General features: G+C 35.3%; 1 protein-coding gene across 7 annotated transcripts in view; it reads left to right on the plus strand.

The window, feature by feature from the left end:
* LOC127850895 (uncharacterized) overlaps window positions 1–19,029 on the plus strand; it is a 79,044-nt gene extending 60,015 nt beyond the window's left edge. For 6 of the 7 annotated variants that reach the window (XM_052384287.1, XM_052384286.1, XM_052384289.1 and 3 more), the window contains 7 exons: window positions 193–816; window positions 3,123–3,316; window positions 4,655–4,699; window positions 6,733–6,862; window positions 7,737–7,856; window positions 11,712–12,671; window positions 12,781–15,562. In XM_052384287.1, coding sequence (XP_052240247.1) covers window positions 193–816; window positions 3,123–3,316; window positions 4,655–4,699; window positions 6,733–6,862; window positions 7,737–7,856; window positions 11,712–12,671; window positions 12,781–13,247 — 2,540 coding nt within the window. In that variant the 3' untranslated portion in view covers window positions 13,248–15,562. Of the gene's footprint in view, window positions 1–192; window positions 817–3,122; window positions 3,317–4,654; window positions 4,700–6,732; window positions 6,863–7,736; window positions 7,857–11,711; window positions 12,672–12,780; window positions 15,563–16,519; window positions 16,652–18,669 lie in introns of those variants that run through there. The other variant, XM_052384292.1, reaches the window with a different exon arrangement.
* Window positions 19,030–20,046: the final 1,017 nt, after the last annotated feature.

Here is a 20,046-nt window from a genome sequence, read left to right on the forward strand (position 1 = left end):
CAGATTCTCCCTTATGAGCGTCATGTCTGTATATTCTGTCTGTTCAGAATGGTGTGGTTATCAAATAAATACATTTATATGAACAGTTCTTTGTGTTTTACACATCGTATTGAATTATGCAACATATACGATAATTTCTTTGCATTAACCGCCTGGCATAACATTAGCATAAATTGTGTATTATTTTCTCAGGAGTGTTCACCAAGCCAGCTTTGAGAAGCACACCAAAGTCGGAAAGGAAGTCATATGAGTCTGATCACAGTGAGAAACCAGTCTTTAATGTTCCTCTGAAGAAAGCTGCTAAGCCTGATTTAAAGCAGAGTCATGAATCACCTAAACACCTGTTTGAGACGCCTACATTGAAAAGCACTGAGCGTAAAATAACAACTGCAGATGAACATGACAATGATAACACCAACTTAAGTGCTCCTCCTAACAATGACAAGGCATTTGATAAACCTGGTCTTCGACAAACAAAAACAAGAAATGATTCAGCAGATGATTTACCAGTATCAGGGTTCACATTTGAAAAACCTCCATTAAAATCTGCTGTATCACCTGGCAATACTAGAGAAAAACCAGACAACATATCAAGCGGTATGTTCGAAAAGCCTGTGCTAAAACGGGCAACACCATCTCCAGAAAAAGAAGTGAAACCAGCTACCGAGGCCAAGGGAACATTTGACCTTCCAGTGCTGCGGAAAACCGGGTTTGTGAGTCAAGCTGAAAAGGACAGACAGGAACAAGAAAAGCCTTCTTGGTTGCAGGAGGCTGCTGAAAAGCAGTCAAAAGTCCTTGATGGCTTGCAGTCGAAAGGTAAATGTCAGCTATGTTCTCGGTGGGTTGTGCTGCTGGTCACAAAACAATTTTTGGAAATCTTGAATTAAGTTATTGTTAAGTGACAAAACAAAAATATTTCTCTCATTTGGAAAGTATTTACAAGTTTATAAAAATTGTTTACACTGTAGAAATCATATTTCATGTCCTATCTTCATGTTACTTTGTCAAAATGTTTGTCTTAATGCAATGCTGGTTGAGTTCAAAAATGGTTCCGGTCCGTTAAAAAACATGGCCGCTAGTTGGCGGGGCAATTTTCCTTCTATGGCTATAGAGAAACCTTGTTAACCCTCTAAAGGCCACATTTCTTGTCCGATCTTCATGAAACTGGGTCAGAAGATTTGTCCCAATAATAATTCGATCGATTTTGAAACTGGATCATGCTGGGTCACTAAGTCAAAAAAAAGAAAAACCTTGTAAGCAATGTAGAAGTCACATTCCATGCCCAATATTCGTGTAACTTTGTCAATATGTTTGTCTTAATGATATGTTGGTTGAGTTCAAAAGTGGTTTCGGTCCGTTGAAAAACATGGCCGCCAGTGGGCGGGGCAGTTTTCCTTATCTGGCTAAAAAGAAATCTTGAGAACACTATAAAAGTCACACTTTTTACCCAATCATCATGAAACTTGGTCAAAACATTTGTTTTATTGATATCTTGAACTAGTTCGAAAAAGGTCCCGAAAGGTAAAGAACATGGTCGCCAGTGGGCGGGGCAGTGTTCTCTATATGTATATAGTGAAAACATGTGAACACTCAAGAAGTCACATTTTTTGGCCCAAGTTTCATGAAATTTGGTCAGAATATTTTTTTTCCTAGATACGAGAGTTGAGTTCAAAAATGGTTTCGGTCCGTTGAAAAGCATGGCTGCCAGGGGTTGGTGGCGCATTTTCCATATATTTATATAGTACAAAAGCTTGTGAACACTCTAAAAGTCACATTGTTGCCCAATCATCATGAAACTTTGTGAAAACATTAGTTTTATTTATATCTCAGATGTGTTCAAAAATGGTCCCGATCGGTCTTAAAACATGGCCGCCAAGGAGCGTGGGCAGTTTTCCTTATATGACTTTAGAGAAACCTTGTAACATGTTTTGCCTAATTATCTTGAAACTTAGTCAATACATTGGTTTTATTGATATCTCGGACAACTTGGAAAGTGGCTCAGATCGGTAAAAAAACACTTTTAGCTCACCTGATTGCTCAGATGAGGTTTAAGGATCGGTATTTGTCCGTCGTCTGTCCGTCCGTTCACATTTGGTTCGTTAACACAAGCATTTACATTTCTTAAGCATTCTTTATCAAAGTTGCTGAGAAGCTTTACGGCCACAAGATCTCAGTCATGTTTGATAAAGAGCAAAAGCGCATATTAAATGCCGGAAGTATTGCCCTTTGATTGTCAAAATGTTCATGATAATATAAAAAAATCCTTGTTAACATTCTAGAGGTCACAATTTTGTTTCAGATATGATGAATCTTGGTCAAAATATTTATTTTTGTAAGCAAATGTTAATGTTTTATCATGAGGGGTCAGAATATAGGTCACCAGGTCAAATCTTACAAAAACCTCGTAAACAGTCCATACGACATAGTTTTGGTTCAATAATGTTGAAACTTGACCAGGATGTTTATCTGGACAATATCTAGGTCAAGTTTGACGTTTGGTAAGGTGGAGACAAAATCTCGGTCATGGGGTCTAATCTTACAAAATACGTGTAAACACTCTCGAGGCCAAAGTTTTGGTCAAATAATGATGATGAAACCAGTATGTTTTTCTCGATGAAATCTAGGTAAAGTTTGACATTGCGTCATGTTGGGTCAAAATCTTGGTCACGAGGTCCAAATCTAACAAAAACCTTGTAAACACATATAATTAGCATAACTTGCAAATGTTTACCTTGCAAAAACATGCAAATGGACAGTACTCAATCAGAATTAATCATATGGTTACACTGCAAAAGTAAACAGAAAAGAACCCATTTAATATGCTCTAGAGTACTGAATTTTCAAATAAGCAATGAACAAGGCCGTGTGAAAAAGGTGAGCGAACTATGCCATCTTCGTCCTCTTGTTTTGTCTAATTTGATATGGTTAACTTAACATGGATAATGTGGATCAAAGTAATCGTTCTTAGTTCCCGCTTATCCATTAATGGTATATTGCAATAAACATAATCATTAAGTTTATCACTAATTTTCAGTGATCCTTTACTGCTTCTATTACTAACAAATGGCAGGAGACTTTACTCTGCATCACGCCTCATATTTACAATCACAAATATGTTACAGACACAAAGCCCGTGGAGAAGGCGGTTGTGCGTTACTCCTACGATGGGGAGAATGAGGATGAGTTATCCCTCACTGAGGGGGAGATAATCAACGTGCTGGACAAGGGTCTAGAGGACAGTGACTGGTGGCGCGGTGATCTCAACGGTCGCGTCGGAGTCTTCCCCGGCAGCTTGGTGGAGCTAATCAAGGAAGAGGTGGGTTTGTAGATTTGCTCGCATGCTTTGAGGTGTCAATTATGCACAGTTTAAACTATTGGTAGGAAAATGGAGAAGGGATTTTTGTATTTCCATATTTCATAATTGTGTTGTTTGTGTTTGGTTTTATGTAAATATAAAAGTTTTCATGTCATTTAGTTACATGTGGTGTGTATTAAACTTGTCTGAAATAGAACTGTTTTAGATTGATATTTAAGTAAAAATAGATTATTAAAACCAAAACAGGCTGGGTATTTGTGGTTTTGTTTTTATCACTGAATACTTAATACTGGAGTTCAGCGTGTGCACATTATCAATGTACATTAAATGATTGTAAGTGTGTTTTATTTATCTTGTAAAATAGCATTTACGTTGTGGTATTGTGTATCGAATGCATAATTGTTCAAAGTTCCACACATGTACATGTGATATTAGAAGAAACGCAGAAAAGGCTTGTATCGAGTAAACTATATGTGTCCTTCTACTGATATTGGGTAGCAACTACATATACGGACGGACGGACGGACGGACGGGCGGGCGGGCGGGCGGGCAGGCAGGCAGACACACAGACAGACACACAGACAGACACATAGACAGACACACATACACATAGACAGACAGACAGACAGTGGTTCAAGTAGCACACAAAAGACTTGGGGTTTGTGGTGTGTAGCCAATGTAACTTGAAAAAATTGACATTGCCTCTCTCATGTATTTCTTTGACAGAATTTCACTTTCTGGTCCTGTGGTACAATTTAATACTACTTTTTCAGTAAAGGATAGTCACTTATTTTTTAGGTAACTTGTTTCATGATTTTATATTATTACAATAATTACTATATAATCACAATAAATGTACACTATTGCATATAATACAATGTACAATCATTATTTTATTATGTTATATACATATTCACTCTGCATGACATGTGCAGGAACTAACATAGCTATGCTTTATTTGTCCATTATAGAAAACGTCCCAATGTTGATTATTCTGGTCCGTCTGTTCAATGCTCGTACATTTAAGAGCTCTGCCTGGCATTGTAAAACTGTCATTTGAGATGCTGCTTTTATTCAAATGTTTGCTGTTTAGACATCAAAGCAGATATAAATATAACCTTGCATCAGTCGAGTAAATGCGCTGTTTAATAACTTAAATTTCAGAAAAGGCATCATTTTCTGTTTTCAAAAGCTTTTGTCTTATGTAGTATTTATACAATCAAATTAATGCATTCTTTCACTATTTATACATGCATGTTTATTTATAAATATGCCATCGCCAAGACCTCGGCTGGACCTTTGTGTTTTGCATTACAATGTTTGGCCTCGTTGTTTCAGCCGTCAGACAAAGCTTCACGGCCCATGGTTACCCCAGCACCTCAAGTATGTGTTCATTATCTGCCTTGATGTTGTCAACCCAACCACGTTCATTATCTGCCTTGATGTTGTCAACCCAACCATGTTCATTATCTGCCTTGATGTTGTCAACCCAACCATGTACATTATCTGCCTTGATGTTGTCAACCCAACCATGTTCATTATCTGCCTTGATGTTGTCAACCCAACCATGTTCACTATCTGCCTTGATGTTGTCAACCCAACCATGTTCATTATTTGCCTTGATGTTGTCAACCCAACCATGTTCATTATCTGCCTTGATGTTGTTAACCCAACCTCACTGCTTGTAAACCCTGAATGTGTCACCAACATGGCCACCTGTGATAAGCAGTCACCGTCGTTACATTTAAAATCCTTGATTAGGTTTCCTCTTCTAAACAAATATCTTTTGTTGTTAGAAGAAAACCTTGATTTGGGTGTATGGTTCAGAATGACAACTTTAAATATTAAAAAAGCATTATTATATTCCACTTTGTTAACAATTATAATGAACCGATATACTACAAAATTTATCATAAATACAATTATGTTTGATGAAATATTGATCGGATCATTTTTAAAAATTTGTCTACGTTAATCTTTTCTGTCAGATTTTGTGATCATTTTATGCCCCAACTGTTTACGGAAGGTCAAGTATATTTTCTCTTGTCATTTTGTCCTTCAGATTCTAATCTTGCAACACATCCACATAAAGGCTTTGTGTATTTTCGACATAAGAAGAGTTTTCACACAAAATCGAAACTTTACAGACGCATTTATAGTTTTCAAATAAAGCTGTCAATCTATGTATAAAAAGGAAAGTTGTCAATCTTAGTAGAAAAGGCGAAAAAACATGATACAGTTTTTGGCCTCTAATTGGCAATACAAATACTAATAGTTTTTTTTGTTATACACACCATGCAAATGGAAAATTTAAATTCATTTAATTGTAGGTATGATAAACAAAGTAATTCTTCTTCAATTTTGTTTATATAAAATTTAGGGATTTTTCTTACCATTTTAGGAAAAGGTGTGTGGGGGTAAAAATTGTTATTTGGAAAAAATATCATTTAATCAAATATAAATGCTCATAAAAAATTATTATTCACAGTTATTTTATTTGAGTGGTCAGCAAGTGGATTAAGAAAAAAGTGCAATCACTTAAATGTGGATTTACCAATACATACACCTATTACACCTTAGTAAATTACACATCAGTTTCAAACTTTATGACATTACATGTTAAACAGTTAAAAAAGGTTCATGAGTTAAAGATGCACTATCAAGGTTTATGAGTTAAAAAGAACCGATCGCTGTATAGTTATCTTTTTCATAATGTTGTTTGGTGCACGCATAATATGGTATAGTCAACATCATGTCTTCAATAGTAAGAGTGTCCAGAAACATATTGGCAGGGATATCAATTCGAATTTGCTTTTGCTTGTTTTTTATTGTATTCTACTGGGTTTTTCTAGGCACATGGAAATGCTGTACAAGTAATGCATGCCTGTTCATTAAATGTTTCTGAATATCTGTTCAAACATCCTTATAATTCGGATATTTGTAATGTACTTTTTTTATAAGTGTTCTATTTGAAAGGTTTTATATTGTTGATACAGTGTGTGTTTTTTTCCGCATTTTGGGAATGGGACAGGGTCCTTTGGATTAGAAAAAATTGCGGCGTTTTACTAAAATTGGGAAATAAGTGTTTTTTGTTGTTTTGCTAAAAAAGCTTCAAAATTGAGAATAAAAGATAAGTTAGTGTTTCAATATTATATTTACTCATATTGAATTTATATATATGGGAGAGGAACAAAATATTGAGATTTTAAAAAAATCGGGGGGGTGGAATGAGTAACATTGGGAGTTTTTAGCTCACATAAGGGAAAAGCATACACTTGTTTCATTGGGAATGAGGTTGATTACCGGACCCGCTATTGAATGGAAAAAAAATTCTGATAATATTTCTGTTTTCTGAGGGATGAACATCATTGTGTGTTAGATGGATCTGCTGATGTTCACGTAACTTGTTGTAACAGCCCAAGCCTAAGAAGCCCCATCCCACTGTCCAGCCTGCTCAGCCTGCTTTGTCTAAACCAGGGCCTCCTAAGCTGTCAGATATAGGGCCAGTGATATCTGCTGAGCAAGACAAACCAGAACCGGAGAAAGGTGAAACATAATGCATAGTGTTATTTATTGAATGATTATGTGCTATTTAAATTGATCCAGAACAAATATAATTTAAGTTTTAAAGGGGCCTTTTCACGTTTTGGTAAATTGACAAAATTAAAAAAGTTGTTTCAGATGCGCAAATTTTTGTTTTAGTTATGATATTTTTAAGGAAACAGTTATATTGAACATTTATCATCCTCTAAAATATCCATTATATGCATCTTTGACTATTTAAAAACCTGAAAATTATAAAGTATTGCATTGCGAAACGATTGAATATTTTGGAAAGTTAAGTTTTTGTCATTATATTTTGTGAAACTACAAGGATTGCTTATATAAAATGTAAAAAACATCTCATCATAAATAAGCAAGGATGGCTGAGTGGTCCAAGCGGAAGACCTTTACTCCAGGACTCCAGGGGTCAGTGGTTCGAGCCCAGTTGCGGGTTACTTTTTTCTTTTTTAATTGTATTCTTGTTTTTTTTTTACTGGAGATTTTTAAGTCCAATGTTTAAATTTATCAGTATAAAGCATTTAATGACATATTTCAAAACATGCCAAGTCTGTGAAAAGGCCTCTTGAAAGAATATGTGAGTAACAACAAAATCTATTTAAATTTAAAATTTTGGTTAAACAAATGTAATTGGACCCATTTGCAAAGAGGTGTGGACAAAATATGATTTGCATCACAATCAGGTTGCGTGCTATACAATGGAAAGAAATTATTTAAACTATAATACACTTTCTTATACATTCTTAAGTGTTTTTTTTTATTAAATCAGAGTTTTAGCTTGTTATATTTTATAGAGTCACAGACATTGTGGCCATAAATATTACAGTAATTATATGCTTGTTTTTCCTGACACTGACAGAGGAGAGGCAGCCGACTGTGCCCAGAAAGAAGCCGTTTTTCCCATACCCACCCCTTAACAAGAAACTCACGACAAACATACACCTCAAAGACATAGAGAACATGGATGACGGTAAACATGGTGAGTCAATACATGCTTCCACACTTGTTAAAAATATTCGTTTAGATTTGATATATCCAATCATCACACTAGAATATATAATATAATATATTATAGCTCTATATACTGCAGATCTGCTATATCGGGATCAACTATTCCACTATGTCCAGTATATTGCAAGTAGGTCATGGACCCCAGGTTTTTTTCACGCGCTTTAGTTTCCTCTATAGATATTCTGACTAAAATTTAAAACCAATTTATGTTTTAAAGAAGTTGTACTTTATAGAGGATTCTGAGTTCAAGTATATTTTCCACAATCTATTGAAAATGTGTAAAGACATAAAACAAACTAATAATATTTTATTTTAAGTTTGATAGCAATAGCATGGGTGAGATGGTTGGACGGTCCTTCAAAAATAAAATAAATATTTGTGTTTTTTTTACCGTGTTTCAAAACAAAATCTTTTTGGGTGGGGGTGGAGTGGGGCTGGAGAGGTGAGTATGGGGATGTGGTCATTTATGAGATGATCTTTCAAAAATAAAAAAAGAAAAGAAAAGAAAATTATTTATTTTTTCGGGGGGGGGGGGGGTTCTGGGGTGGAGCGTGAGGGATGGTTTGGGAGGAGTCCATTGTGGTATGTCAGGTAAGTGTTGTTTTGTCGAAGTATGAATCAAATCTGATCGTAAATAAAGAAGTTATGGCAATTTAAGCAAAAAAAAATTGCGTAATTATCTGATTACTTATTAGATGCGTTTTATGCAAATGTTATGTTTTTATGACTTTCTTAAAATCGCTACTCTTTGTTTTTTCATATTACATATTTTGTTGCTAAGGGGACTCCAGCCTCTTAATAGTCTGAATATCAAAGTGATGAACGCAAGCTTTGGAGTTGGGAACATAAAAAATACGTGCCCATACCAGTATTCGAGCCTTATTCTGTGAAAACTGAGCTTAATGCATTTGTGTAAAATGTCATCCGAGACTAACCTGTGCAGTTCGCAAAGGCTATATAAATTATAAATTTAAATGAAAAAATAAAATAAAATTGGTGGTATCAATTTGATTTGAATGTTAACCCCTTTGAAAATATTAATATATTCATTAAAATATAAGTACTTAATACAAGTAAATACAGAGTGCAAGGAAATGGTTTTATACCCACTGTTTGACATTTGAAGGCAGTCATAGTTAAATCAGGGACAACGTTCTGCTTTGCAAGGTATTTTTCTAATAAGAGTCTCTTTTAAACAAAAATATTGTTGAGGCTAAAAGTTATCTCCCAGATTAGCCTGTGGCGAATGCACAGGTTAATAAGGAATGCCACTTTACACAAATGCATGAAACCCAGTTTTCACAGAACCTATTTTGTAAATGAAAGACAAAACAAGTGATTCCTGTTTGTTTCAATTTGTGTATTAGACATGCATACCATGCACTCAGTGCCCTCCTTTGACCCAAGCGATATGCCCGACCATTCCTTTGGCAAATATACAGTAGGCCTCAGCCATAAGCATGCAGTGTTTTAAGTCCCCGGAGATTCGTTTTAGGTGTCATGTTTTGTGATCCAGTAATGTTTGTTTCCAATAGTGCTGATAGTGCTTGCCATCATTTCATGTTGGCCTAATCATCATCAGAACAAAACTAGGATCTTGTTCTTAGAAATGAAAGTTTTTTGTGATGAAAGTTGTTTTTAATGCATGCATCAGGCCCTAAAACAAGTTGTTAATTATAAATCACAAAACATCAGTTGAAATACTGGTATCGCTAAGTCTGGTCATGTTGCAGGGTTTTTCATTCCAACAAAACTTAATAATAATAAAAATAATTATGTAATGCCAGTATTTTTCTTTTATTGTAAGCCATATTAATTGTACGATTCCCTTCATTGTATAATTACTGACTGAAGTGATTTTGACGTGTTTATTTATTAGTTGTTCGCGTATCATCATGAAACTTGGTTAAAAAATTGGTTTTATTTATGTCTCAGATGAGTTTGCAAATGGTCCCGATCGGTCTAAAAACATGGCCGCTAGGGGGATGGTGGGGCAGTTTTCCTTATATGACTATAGAGAAACCGTGTGAACACTGTAGAAGTCATATTTTTACGCCCCCGAAGGAGGGCATATAGTGATAGCACTGTCTGTCGGTCTGTCCGTCACACTTTTGCTTTTAGGTTTCGAAAAATGCTCATAACTTCAATGTCGCTAAAGAAGTAATCTTTTTATTTGGTATGCATGTGTATATGTACAAGGCCTTCCCATACGCACAAATTTTGATCTCCTTGACCTTGAACCTAGGGTCCACGTTTAGGTTTTGAAATCTGCGTTTAGGTTTTGAAAAAGCGTTTTTCGGGGGCTTATGTCTTTCGATGGAGACAGCTCTTGTTTGCCTAATCATCATTGAACTAAGTCAAGTAATTGGTTTTATTGATATCTCGGACAAGTTGGAAAATGGCTCAGATTGGTAAAAAACACTTTTTAGCTCACCTAATTGCTCAGGTGAGGTTTTAGGATCTGTCTTTGTCCGTCGTCCGTCCACATTTGGTTTGTAAACAATCTAGCATTCACATGTCTCAAGCATTATTTATCAAAATTGCTGAGAAGCTATATGGCCACAAGATCTCAGTCAAGTTTGATAATGAGAAAAATCGCATAATAAATTCCAGAATTATTGCCCTTATATTGTCAAAATGTTCATGATATTATAAAAAAGCCTTGTAAACACTCTAGAGGTCACAATTCTGTTTCAGTTTGTATTAATCATGGTCATAATATTTATTTCTGTCAGCAAAGTTTGATGTTTGGTAATGAGGGGTCAAAATATTGGTCACCAGGTCAAATCTTACAAAGACCTCGTAAACACTCCATACGATAGAGTTTTAGTTGAGTAATGATGAAACTTGACCAGGATGTTTGTCTGGACAATATCTAGGTCAAGTTTGACGTTTGGTAATATGGGGACAAAATCTAGGTAATGTGGTCTTATCTTACAAAAACCTTGTAAACAGACTAGAGGCCATAGTTTTGGTCCAATAATGATGATACTTGACCAGGATGTTTTTCTTGATGATATCTGATCAAAATTTGACATTGGGTTATGTGGGGTCTAAATGTTGGTCACGAGGTCCAAATCTTACAAAAACCTTGTAAAGACATGAAGAATTAGCATTACTTGCAAATGTTTGCATGCAAAAAACCTATGCAAATGGACAGTACTCAATCAGAATAAATAATGTGTTCACACTGTAAAAGTAAACAGCAGAGAACCAATCTAATATGCTCTAGAGTACTGAATTTTCAACTAAGCAATGAAAAAGGCCTTGTAAAAAAAGCCCTTTTGTTATAAGGATCGGAGTTAGTGTTCGTGTGTCGTTTGAAAAGATATCGTTGCAGGAAATTAAAATTAAAATGAAACAATGAAAAAAAATTGTGTCTGTGTCGCATGAACGAATCTGCACTAAAAATAAATTTTGATTCACATCTTACATGCATGCTGGCGAATTCGACTGTACAGACATTTCGATTTCAGAATTAAATATCTGGCTTATTTCGCATTTTTCGACACATGTTCTTTTAACTTTGATTTTAATTTACATTGAAATATATGTATAATAAGTTTTTTTTACATATTTTATATAAATTCGTTAACATTTGACAAAATCGTGCATACTCACTGGGTTAAGCTGTTTACGTATACACGTTATTATATTATTTAGTAATCCAATACTCCAAATACTAACGCCCGCGTTAAAATGAGATCAACATTGAATAATCATTTTTATTATACTTGTGTATATATATATATATATATATATATATATATATATATATATATTAAAAATGATTATTATAATGCTTATAATCACAATGTTGCAGGTCGGTCATTGGAGCAGGATGAAAAGCTCTTAGGTATATGTACAAGCTTCGGCAGAAAGTCACAACAATTAAAGGATGAATGTGAAATTATTTGTAAACGTGTTAGGAAGATTACAGAAGTTTTGAATGTCTATGCTGCTTTTCAAGAGACTGATGAATCCATCGTTATTTTCATCGTAAGTGTAAACGCTGTATCGGATGAAATTTCAAAGAATCTTACGAACCTTGGCATTCGTTTTATTGTGAAACAACTGGATTTTAACAAGTCTTTAATTTCTAATGCAAAGTCATCTGTTGCATTTCAAATGAAAGACAGTGAAGTTGAATTGATTCGGACATGCATTTCGAATAATGCAGATCTTTTAATGGCGAAACATAAGTATCTGAGTATTGTAGAAGGCTGCTGCCATAAACGTGAGTGCGGCATCGCTATTGATTCAAGCGCATGCAAATATGAACCAAGACTGGCTCTTTATGTTCTTGCAAAGGGATATATACCAATTGATGAAGATCCTTTTGAAAAATCATATGTTGGTATACAAGTTGAAGTTAGAGAAGGGGTTTTCGTCCCATTTGTAAAGACATCCAATGAGTATCATGATCATGTACGTATGGGTTGTGCGATTGAGCGTCATTTGAAAGGCACTCTTGGTTTGTTTATTGAGCACAATATATACGGTCTTTGCGGCTTGACGTGTGCTCATGCTATGCTGTCAAAGGAAGAACATGAAAGATGTAAACAAACCAATGGACGAATTCACTCTGAGTTATTGTTAAATGATTGTGAAGTTTACCAACCAGAACGTCCGCACGGACTAGGAAGCCTTGTGGAGGCAATATACAAAGAAGGCAACTGTTCTCAAACAGGAATTGACATCGCCCTTGTGGAAATTAAACAACGTCATCCAATCGATGGCAAATTTCCAAGCAGTAAAGACGGAATCAACAGCGAATCCACAGGTATATATGTTGTTTTATAATGAGTGGATACTTATATCCTTAGCTACAATTAATATTCATGTATCCACATATTCCCTATTGCTTTATATTATGTTTTATTTGATTTTAGAGATCAATTTTGAATTTGCATCAGGAAAAGCACTTACACCAAGTTTAAACAATGGTCGCTGTTGCAAATTTGGGCAATTCTCGGGTTATACGGAAGGCACATTGATCAACAAGGAACAAAACAGTGTCGCTAGAGACGTCTTAGAGGTTCTCGGATATAAATTTGTTATATACAATCAATTAAACGTGAAGTCATCCACACACTTATTTGCAAAACCGGGTGATTCGGGTTCACCCGTGTTCGTCAAAGACGGTGATGGCGAACCGGCATGTATAGGAATTGTCGTTGGAGGAAGAACATGCGATGGCGTTGTTTATGTAACCCCTATAAATACAATTTTACAGGAATTGGGCATTTCACAACTGAAGTCTTTCGTTGCTAATCGTTTCGAAAGATTGGAAGCAAAAGTTAATTCAATTGATCAAAAACTCGATTTTTTAATAACGAAACTGACATCAAGCACATGAACACAGTAAGCTACCGGCATGTTAAATGCATGTTTAATGTTGTATGTATACTTACATTGTATGTTATTATTTGTACGGTATATATCATTATTTCGGGCTCTAATTCAGTTTTCCCATGGATGTAACGTTGTTATCAATATTGACCCGAAACGTCGATGTTATTGTTTTGGATAGTTACCGGTAAGTATAATTTACAAACATACACAATGAACAATTACATTTCTAACCAAACTTAATCGCGTTTTGCATATCGGGATTTCAAAATCCTTATTGAGTCAGTAATCATTTATGTTGTGATTTAAACATAAATTTGATTTCGTTGATTAAAACACGTACGGTTGTAAACAAGTAACGTCTGCTGGGCATGCACATAAATGAGCTTAATATTTGTCATTTAAATGCACTTTTTGTAAATTCTAAATTAGAATCTGTCTTGTTCAAGTTCGAAATAAGACTATTTCTTGTTTATTCGAGTTTAACTGATATCTGTTATTGGGGCAGTATGGATTGACTTTCCTGCTTGAAAATATGCTTTGTTTGTACAAAAAGTGTGAAGATACTTCACAACCGTGCAACACGTGTCATGACGGACATTGATACAAATGACAAGGGTGGAAGTTACGATGTCACTGTCAATGTTTGACTGAAAGGGAAAAATGACGAAGTCATGGTTTTGTCAAAATCGGTTCGTGGAGCAATAACTACGTCAGATAAAAGCAAGTACGCTGATAAAGCCCCATTAATAAATTATTTAGCGTGCGCTTGAAAAACACGATTCGAACAACACATGTATTATGGTATGCCTTCGTAGCATTCAACGCACATAAAATGCTTTCGTTAAGCGAATCACAACCATTGGGTCATACGCAATGAGTGGCTCGTATAAATTTGATTATTATGAGAGGGATGCATGCGAACCGCCTGAAAAAGTTGAATTGTTTGCTTTCGAATCGTTTACTCGTGCGGTAAATGAAAACATTAGCCTGTTAGCGAGTCTATCAACGCATTTAAACTTGTTGAGGTTTATGATAAAAGCGTTGATAAAACTCTGTCTGACAGAGTGACTGACATTTTTAGCACGACTATTATATATGAAATATATATAGTGGAGCTATCCTACTCACCCCGGCGTGGGCGTTAGCGTGAGTGTCTGCGTGAGCGTTGGGATGTCCCTTCACATATTGCTTTCGTGTTTTGAATGCTTCTTTACCAACATGACCCCAATCTATAAACAAGAGCAGACAGCTGTATCAAGCATTTTGTAAAGATGATGGCCCTTTTTTCTCTTAGAATAAGCATAGTATTGATAAATATATGCTAATGTTTGCGTACCACCTCAAACACTTTCTATGTCCCTTGACATATTGCTTTCATATTTTACATACTTCTTTACCAACATGACCCCAATCTAAACAAGAGCAGACAGCTGTAACGAGCATTTTGTAAGAATTATGGGCCTTGTTCCACTTAGAACATGCATATTATTGATAAATCTATGTTAAAGTTTGTGTACCGCCTTTCCACTTAGAATATGCATATTATTGATAAATCTATCTTAAAGTTTGTGTACCACCTCCAATATTTTCTATGTACCTTGTAATATTGCTATTATATTTTGCATACTTCTTTACCAACATGACCCCAAACTATAAACAAGAGCAGACAACTGTATCAAGCATTTTGTAAGAATTATAGTCCCTTTTTATACTGAGAAAATTGAAAATTGGTAAAGTTTTGTGTTTAGGTTCACTTTTTTTCTAAAGTATCAAAGGGACTGTGCAGGCAAAGTTATGTAACTCTGACTGGTATTTTGACAGAATTATGGCCCCTTTTATACTTAGTTAATTGAACATTTGGTTTAGTTTTGTTTACAAACATATAAAAGGGCATGAAAGAGTTTACGGATGAGTGGATGGTCCGTTCATCCCGGAGATGTTCATCATCAACAGAGACGTATCTACGTCTCTGACATCAACTAGGAAAAAAGTTGGAATGATGACGGGATTTGCATCATTAAGTGTAATCCCTGGTGCTTCAAACTGCGAGAGAGCGCTTGCATGGACGCCTATTGTTCGTGTTGTTGAAACTGATGTTACATATGCATGTTCATCGTATTATGCTTATTTTTCTAATTTGGGTTTAAATTTCGGTTTAATGACTGCATTATAAAATAACCTATTTACGCAAAATTACGATTTTAACACCTTCAAATCACAACGTTGAGTATGATCGAGTTAAGATTAATTCCGAAAAGTCTGTCTGTAGTCCATTTCTTCGAATTTCAATTGAGAAAAATGCGAGCCTTTTTGTCGTTTTAATATAAACTCATAAAATCATCTGCAGAAGTTGCTTTTCGATTTAATTCGTGTTAGAGTTAGAAATGTGTCAAGTATATGATGGTAAAAATAGCACCATACAGGAATTTGGAATGTCCCATTTTGTATACATTTAGTATACGCTCATTTGTCTGTTGTGTAATGGAATGTGTACGATTCTTTGTTTATGTATCTTTATATATTAAATTATTTTCTTGTACAATTAAAGCATTTCGTATAGACAAATAAAACATTGTGCAAGTTTAGACATGTTTTATGCTGAAATCTGCAAATTAAACCGAATTTACCAACGGCTATTATTTGATAAACTGATCCAGTTCATTTGAACAGCAGTAATGTATAGTAAAAGACTTAGTCAAATGACTTAGTCGAAACCACATCTGCTTCATACTTTGCATGCATGGCCATCGTGGTACCAGCTTCTTCCTGGTTCTTATTGAGTTCTGTTAGAACGAAACAACCATATATTGTTACTTTAATACAGGTTGCATTGCTTCCACTGTTAATATATAGAGTTTCATTGGTTTTCAGTTCGTTGTTAGCGTGTTCCATCAAGTTACCAGTATAGTATTCTATTAGCCGTTTTGTGTGTGCACCGCTTCTTAAGAACAGCTTTTAATCTTTTGGAACTTGTAGTTCACCACGAACATGAATATTACTTGTATCATTGTTGTTTGTGTCGCCACTTTTGTGTCTGGTTTCTGCTGTTAGACTATCAGCATTGTATTTGTTAAGTATAATCTGAATGGCCGTCACTGTGTGTGATATATCACGAGCCTTACCCATGACGTACAATAAGTATCACGATGTCAAGTCACTAAAAGTGGTAAGCTCACTGTTGACTGTCAATATTTGTACAAGCTCCGTGCCATCAAATATCACAACGTCAGCATCTTCTGTCATCAATGATAACACTTGCTGCAATACTGTTTCCAGCGACTGCAACTACAAGCTTCCCACCTTGAGTCTTCGGAAGAATGTTTTCGAGTACGATGTCCCCAGATGCAGTCAATCTTAGAGTTTGAATGGCTTACTTTGCAGCTGATGTAAGGAACAGCCAAAGATCAGGTTAGGAATTTGAATAGCCGAGAGCAGGCACATCTTCTATCAGGTGACGACTATTAAATTCATTAAATAGATGAAAACCGAGGTCAAGATGATTCGAGGTAACTAAAGTTGAAGTGTCACACGCTATTGCCAAGCATTTTGATGTTTCATTTTAACACTTTCTATCCGAAAACCAACATACTGCTTAATAGTGGTGGATCAACGAATTCATTGTGTGCAAATATGTTCGTTGCTTCTGGAGAATAGTATTAATTGCCAAGTTTTGATTTTTTTCTTAAATTCTTTGACGCAGTATGCCAACTGCTTTTTGTACGATTGACTCATCTGTTTCTGTATCTGGAATTAATTCATAATAACAGCCATTGTAGTCTTGAATTTTTTTTATGCTCCCTTTCGAAGAAAATGGGGTATATAATTTTCGCACTGTCCGCCAGTCTGTTTGTCAGTTTGTCACACTTTTCGTGTCCGCTCTCTAATTCAAATAGTTTTCATCCGATCTTTACCAAACTTGGTCAGAAGTTGTATCTAGACAATATCTAGGTCAAGTTCGAATATGGGTCATGCCGGGTCAACAACTAGTTCACGGGGTCACTAAGTGCATTTCAATAACCACTTTTCGTGTCCGCTCTCTAATTCAAATAGTTTTAATCCGATCTTTACCAAACTTGGTCAGAAGTTGTATCTAGACAATATCTAGGTCAAGTTCGAATATGGGTCATGCCGGGTCAAAAACTGGATCACTTAGTGCATTTCAATAACCACTTTTCGTGTCCGCTCTCTAATTCAAATAGATTTCATCCGATCTTTACCAAACTTGGTCAGAAGTTGTATCTAGACAAGATCGAATATCGGTCATGCCGGGTCAAAAACTAGGTCACGGGGTCACTTAGTGCATTTCAATAACCACTTTTCGTGTCCACTCTCTTATTCAAATAGTTTAATCCGATCTTAACCAAACTTGGTCAGAAGTTTTATCTAGACAATATCTAGGTCAAGTTCGAATATGGGTCATGCCGTGTCAAAAACTCGGTCACAGAATGTTTTAGTGCATTTCAATAACCACTTTTCGTGTCCGCTTTCAAATTCAAATAGTTTTCATCCGATCTTTACCGAACTTGGTCAGAAGTTGTATCTAGACAATATGTAGGTCAAGATCGAATATGGGTCATGCCGGGTCAAAAACTAGATCACGGGGTCACTTAGTGCATTTCAATAACCACTTTTCGTGTCCGCTCTCTAATTCAAATAGTTTTCATCCGATCTTTACCAAACGTGGTCAGAAGTTGTATCTAGAGAATATCTAGGTCAAGTTCGAATATGGGTCATGCCGGGTCAAACACTAGGTCACAGGGTCACTTAGTGCATTTCAATAACTTCTATCAAAGTGTTTATTGGGGGCATATGTCATCCTATGGAGACAGCTCTTGTTCAATTTGCGATGCTTCTCGTATGGCTTCACTGATGCTCTTATGTGAAGACCAAAGATCAGCTTTACCATGATGGTGAACAAAAGATATCTCAGGCCAGATTGAATTACCCTTGTAAGATTGTGCACTTGTGCCACCTTCATTATGGGCTAATTGAACGAACCTCACAGTCTCATAAAAATGGACAAAAAATGAACCTTCGACCATATTTTTGTGCTCACACGTTTTTTTAGCTTCTCTGCTAAACTCACATATTTCTTATTCAGTTTTGGCAGGTGGGACACACCTTTAGGTGGTGTGTAACCAGCATAGGCATGCACATTTTGTTTAAAGTAATTTGTAAGGCAACCCTTTTTCCTGTGATACCGTGCATTTACCGCTATCAGATCTCCGTTTGCTGCAGTGGGCAATCGACTGATTATAGTTGTGTCATTTGTTTGCAATGCAATGTCTAGCAATCTTTTATATATAGTTAGCCTGGTCCACTGAATATACAGTTTCAACTAAAGACCAGTTTCTGTTATAAACCCTTGATGTGTTATTTGATTAGCATTACAGTTTTCACAACAAATAAAACATTGTGTGTTCCAGTCAAAGTTGTCCCTTGATGATATGGTCTTCCAAGGTGTCGCATCGATATTCTCATGGTTTTCCATTGTGACGTCAACCACTACGCTGTCTGAAATAGACCAGTTTCACATTCCGACCACCGTTACTATTTTAAGATATCACGTGGTGCGGAGAATCTCAGAACGAGGCGGAACGTTTATAGATCTATGGCGGAGCGTATCGATGATTATAAACCAGTTGATTTTTATTAATTTCATTCGGGATGTTCACAGGCCCGGACACTAGTAACAATAAAGACAAATACATGGATGTGTTGTTAAGTCAATAAATTGATGAGGGGTTATAAAATAAACATTCTCTTAACTTAGTCGTATTTGAAAGCTCAGGTATCTATATCTGGAAAGCCATATAGTACTACTAGTGTATATAATGTGTGTATATATATATATATATATATATATATATATATATATATATATATATATATATATATATATATATATATATATAAACATTGATAATTGCACAAAGATATACAAACATTGCATAGTAAAAAACGGTATTATATAACTTCAGTTCTCAAAGGTATGTTTGTTGGTCTGCAATATTTTTCACGAACGATCGAACGTGTAAAATGTGTGTTGAATCAATCATAATAAAAAACCAATAGAAAACACAAAGCACGTGAACTTTTTAAATGTTATATCATTTTTCGTTTTACTTTTATGAATGTTCTTATACTACAGTGAAAAACAATATTGAAGAATTCTTTTATACAGGTGAAAAAACGAACGTTGAGAAAACTGAACTGTCTATGCATGCACCTTGATTTTCTCTTTTAACGTAATTATGAGTGGTACATATATTTATTTATGTCACTTCATGTCATAAATCTGTTGTGTGTGTGTGTGTCTTTAATTTTCGGAAACACGACTTCACCCCGGTCATTAAAATGCTTGTTTTAATAGTGTTCTTCCACACACTAACGAATACTCTTTATAAGACTATGTAATGACTGAGTTTATTTTAGCGGTACCCGCTAAATAGGTTTCGTATTTAGCATAAAAGTTAATAAATATTTCAAATGTATTTATAAGTATTAAGCACTTAATAATGTATCCGAAAATTCTTTCACAAGGAAAATCGTTCCTGCGGTAATTTTGACAAGGCAGACATTTGTTCATACGTTGTTTCAGAGACGTAGTTATCTACGTCTCTGGTTGTTTTAACTACCCGGACATTCATTTCCACGCTTTTTAAACATCCCCGACAATCGTTCCAACATTATTTTGACAGACCGGATATATATACTTCAACATTTCTGCAAGGTTTGGCAAATTAAAGATAGATCGCAGTGTAAGTCGATATATTCGAATAGTTTTTGACTTTTCATTATCA

The sequence above is a fragment of the Dreissena polymorpha genome, chromosome 11 (genome assembly GCF_020536995.1).
Source record: "Dreissena polymorpha isolate Duluth1 chromosome 11, UMN_Dpol_1.0, whole genome shotgun sequence".
Taxonomy (NCBI): domain Eukaryota; kingdom Metazoa; phylum Mollusca; class Bivalvia; order Myida; family Dreissenidae; genus Dreissena; species Dreissena polymorpha.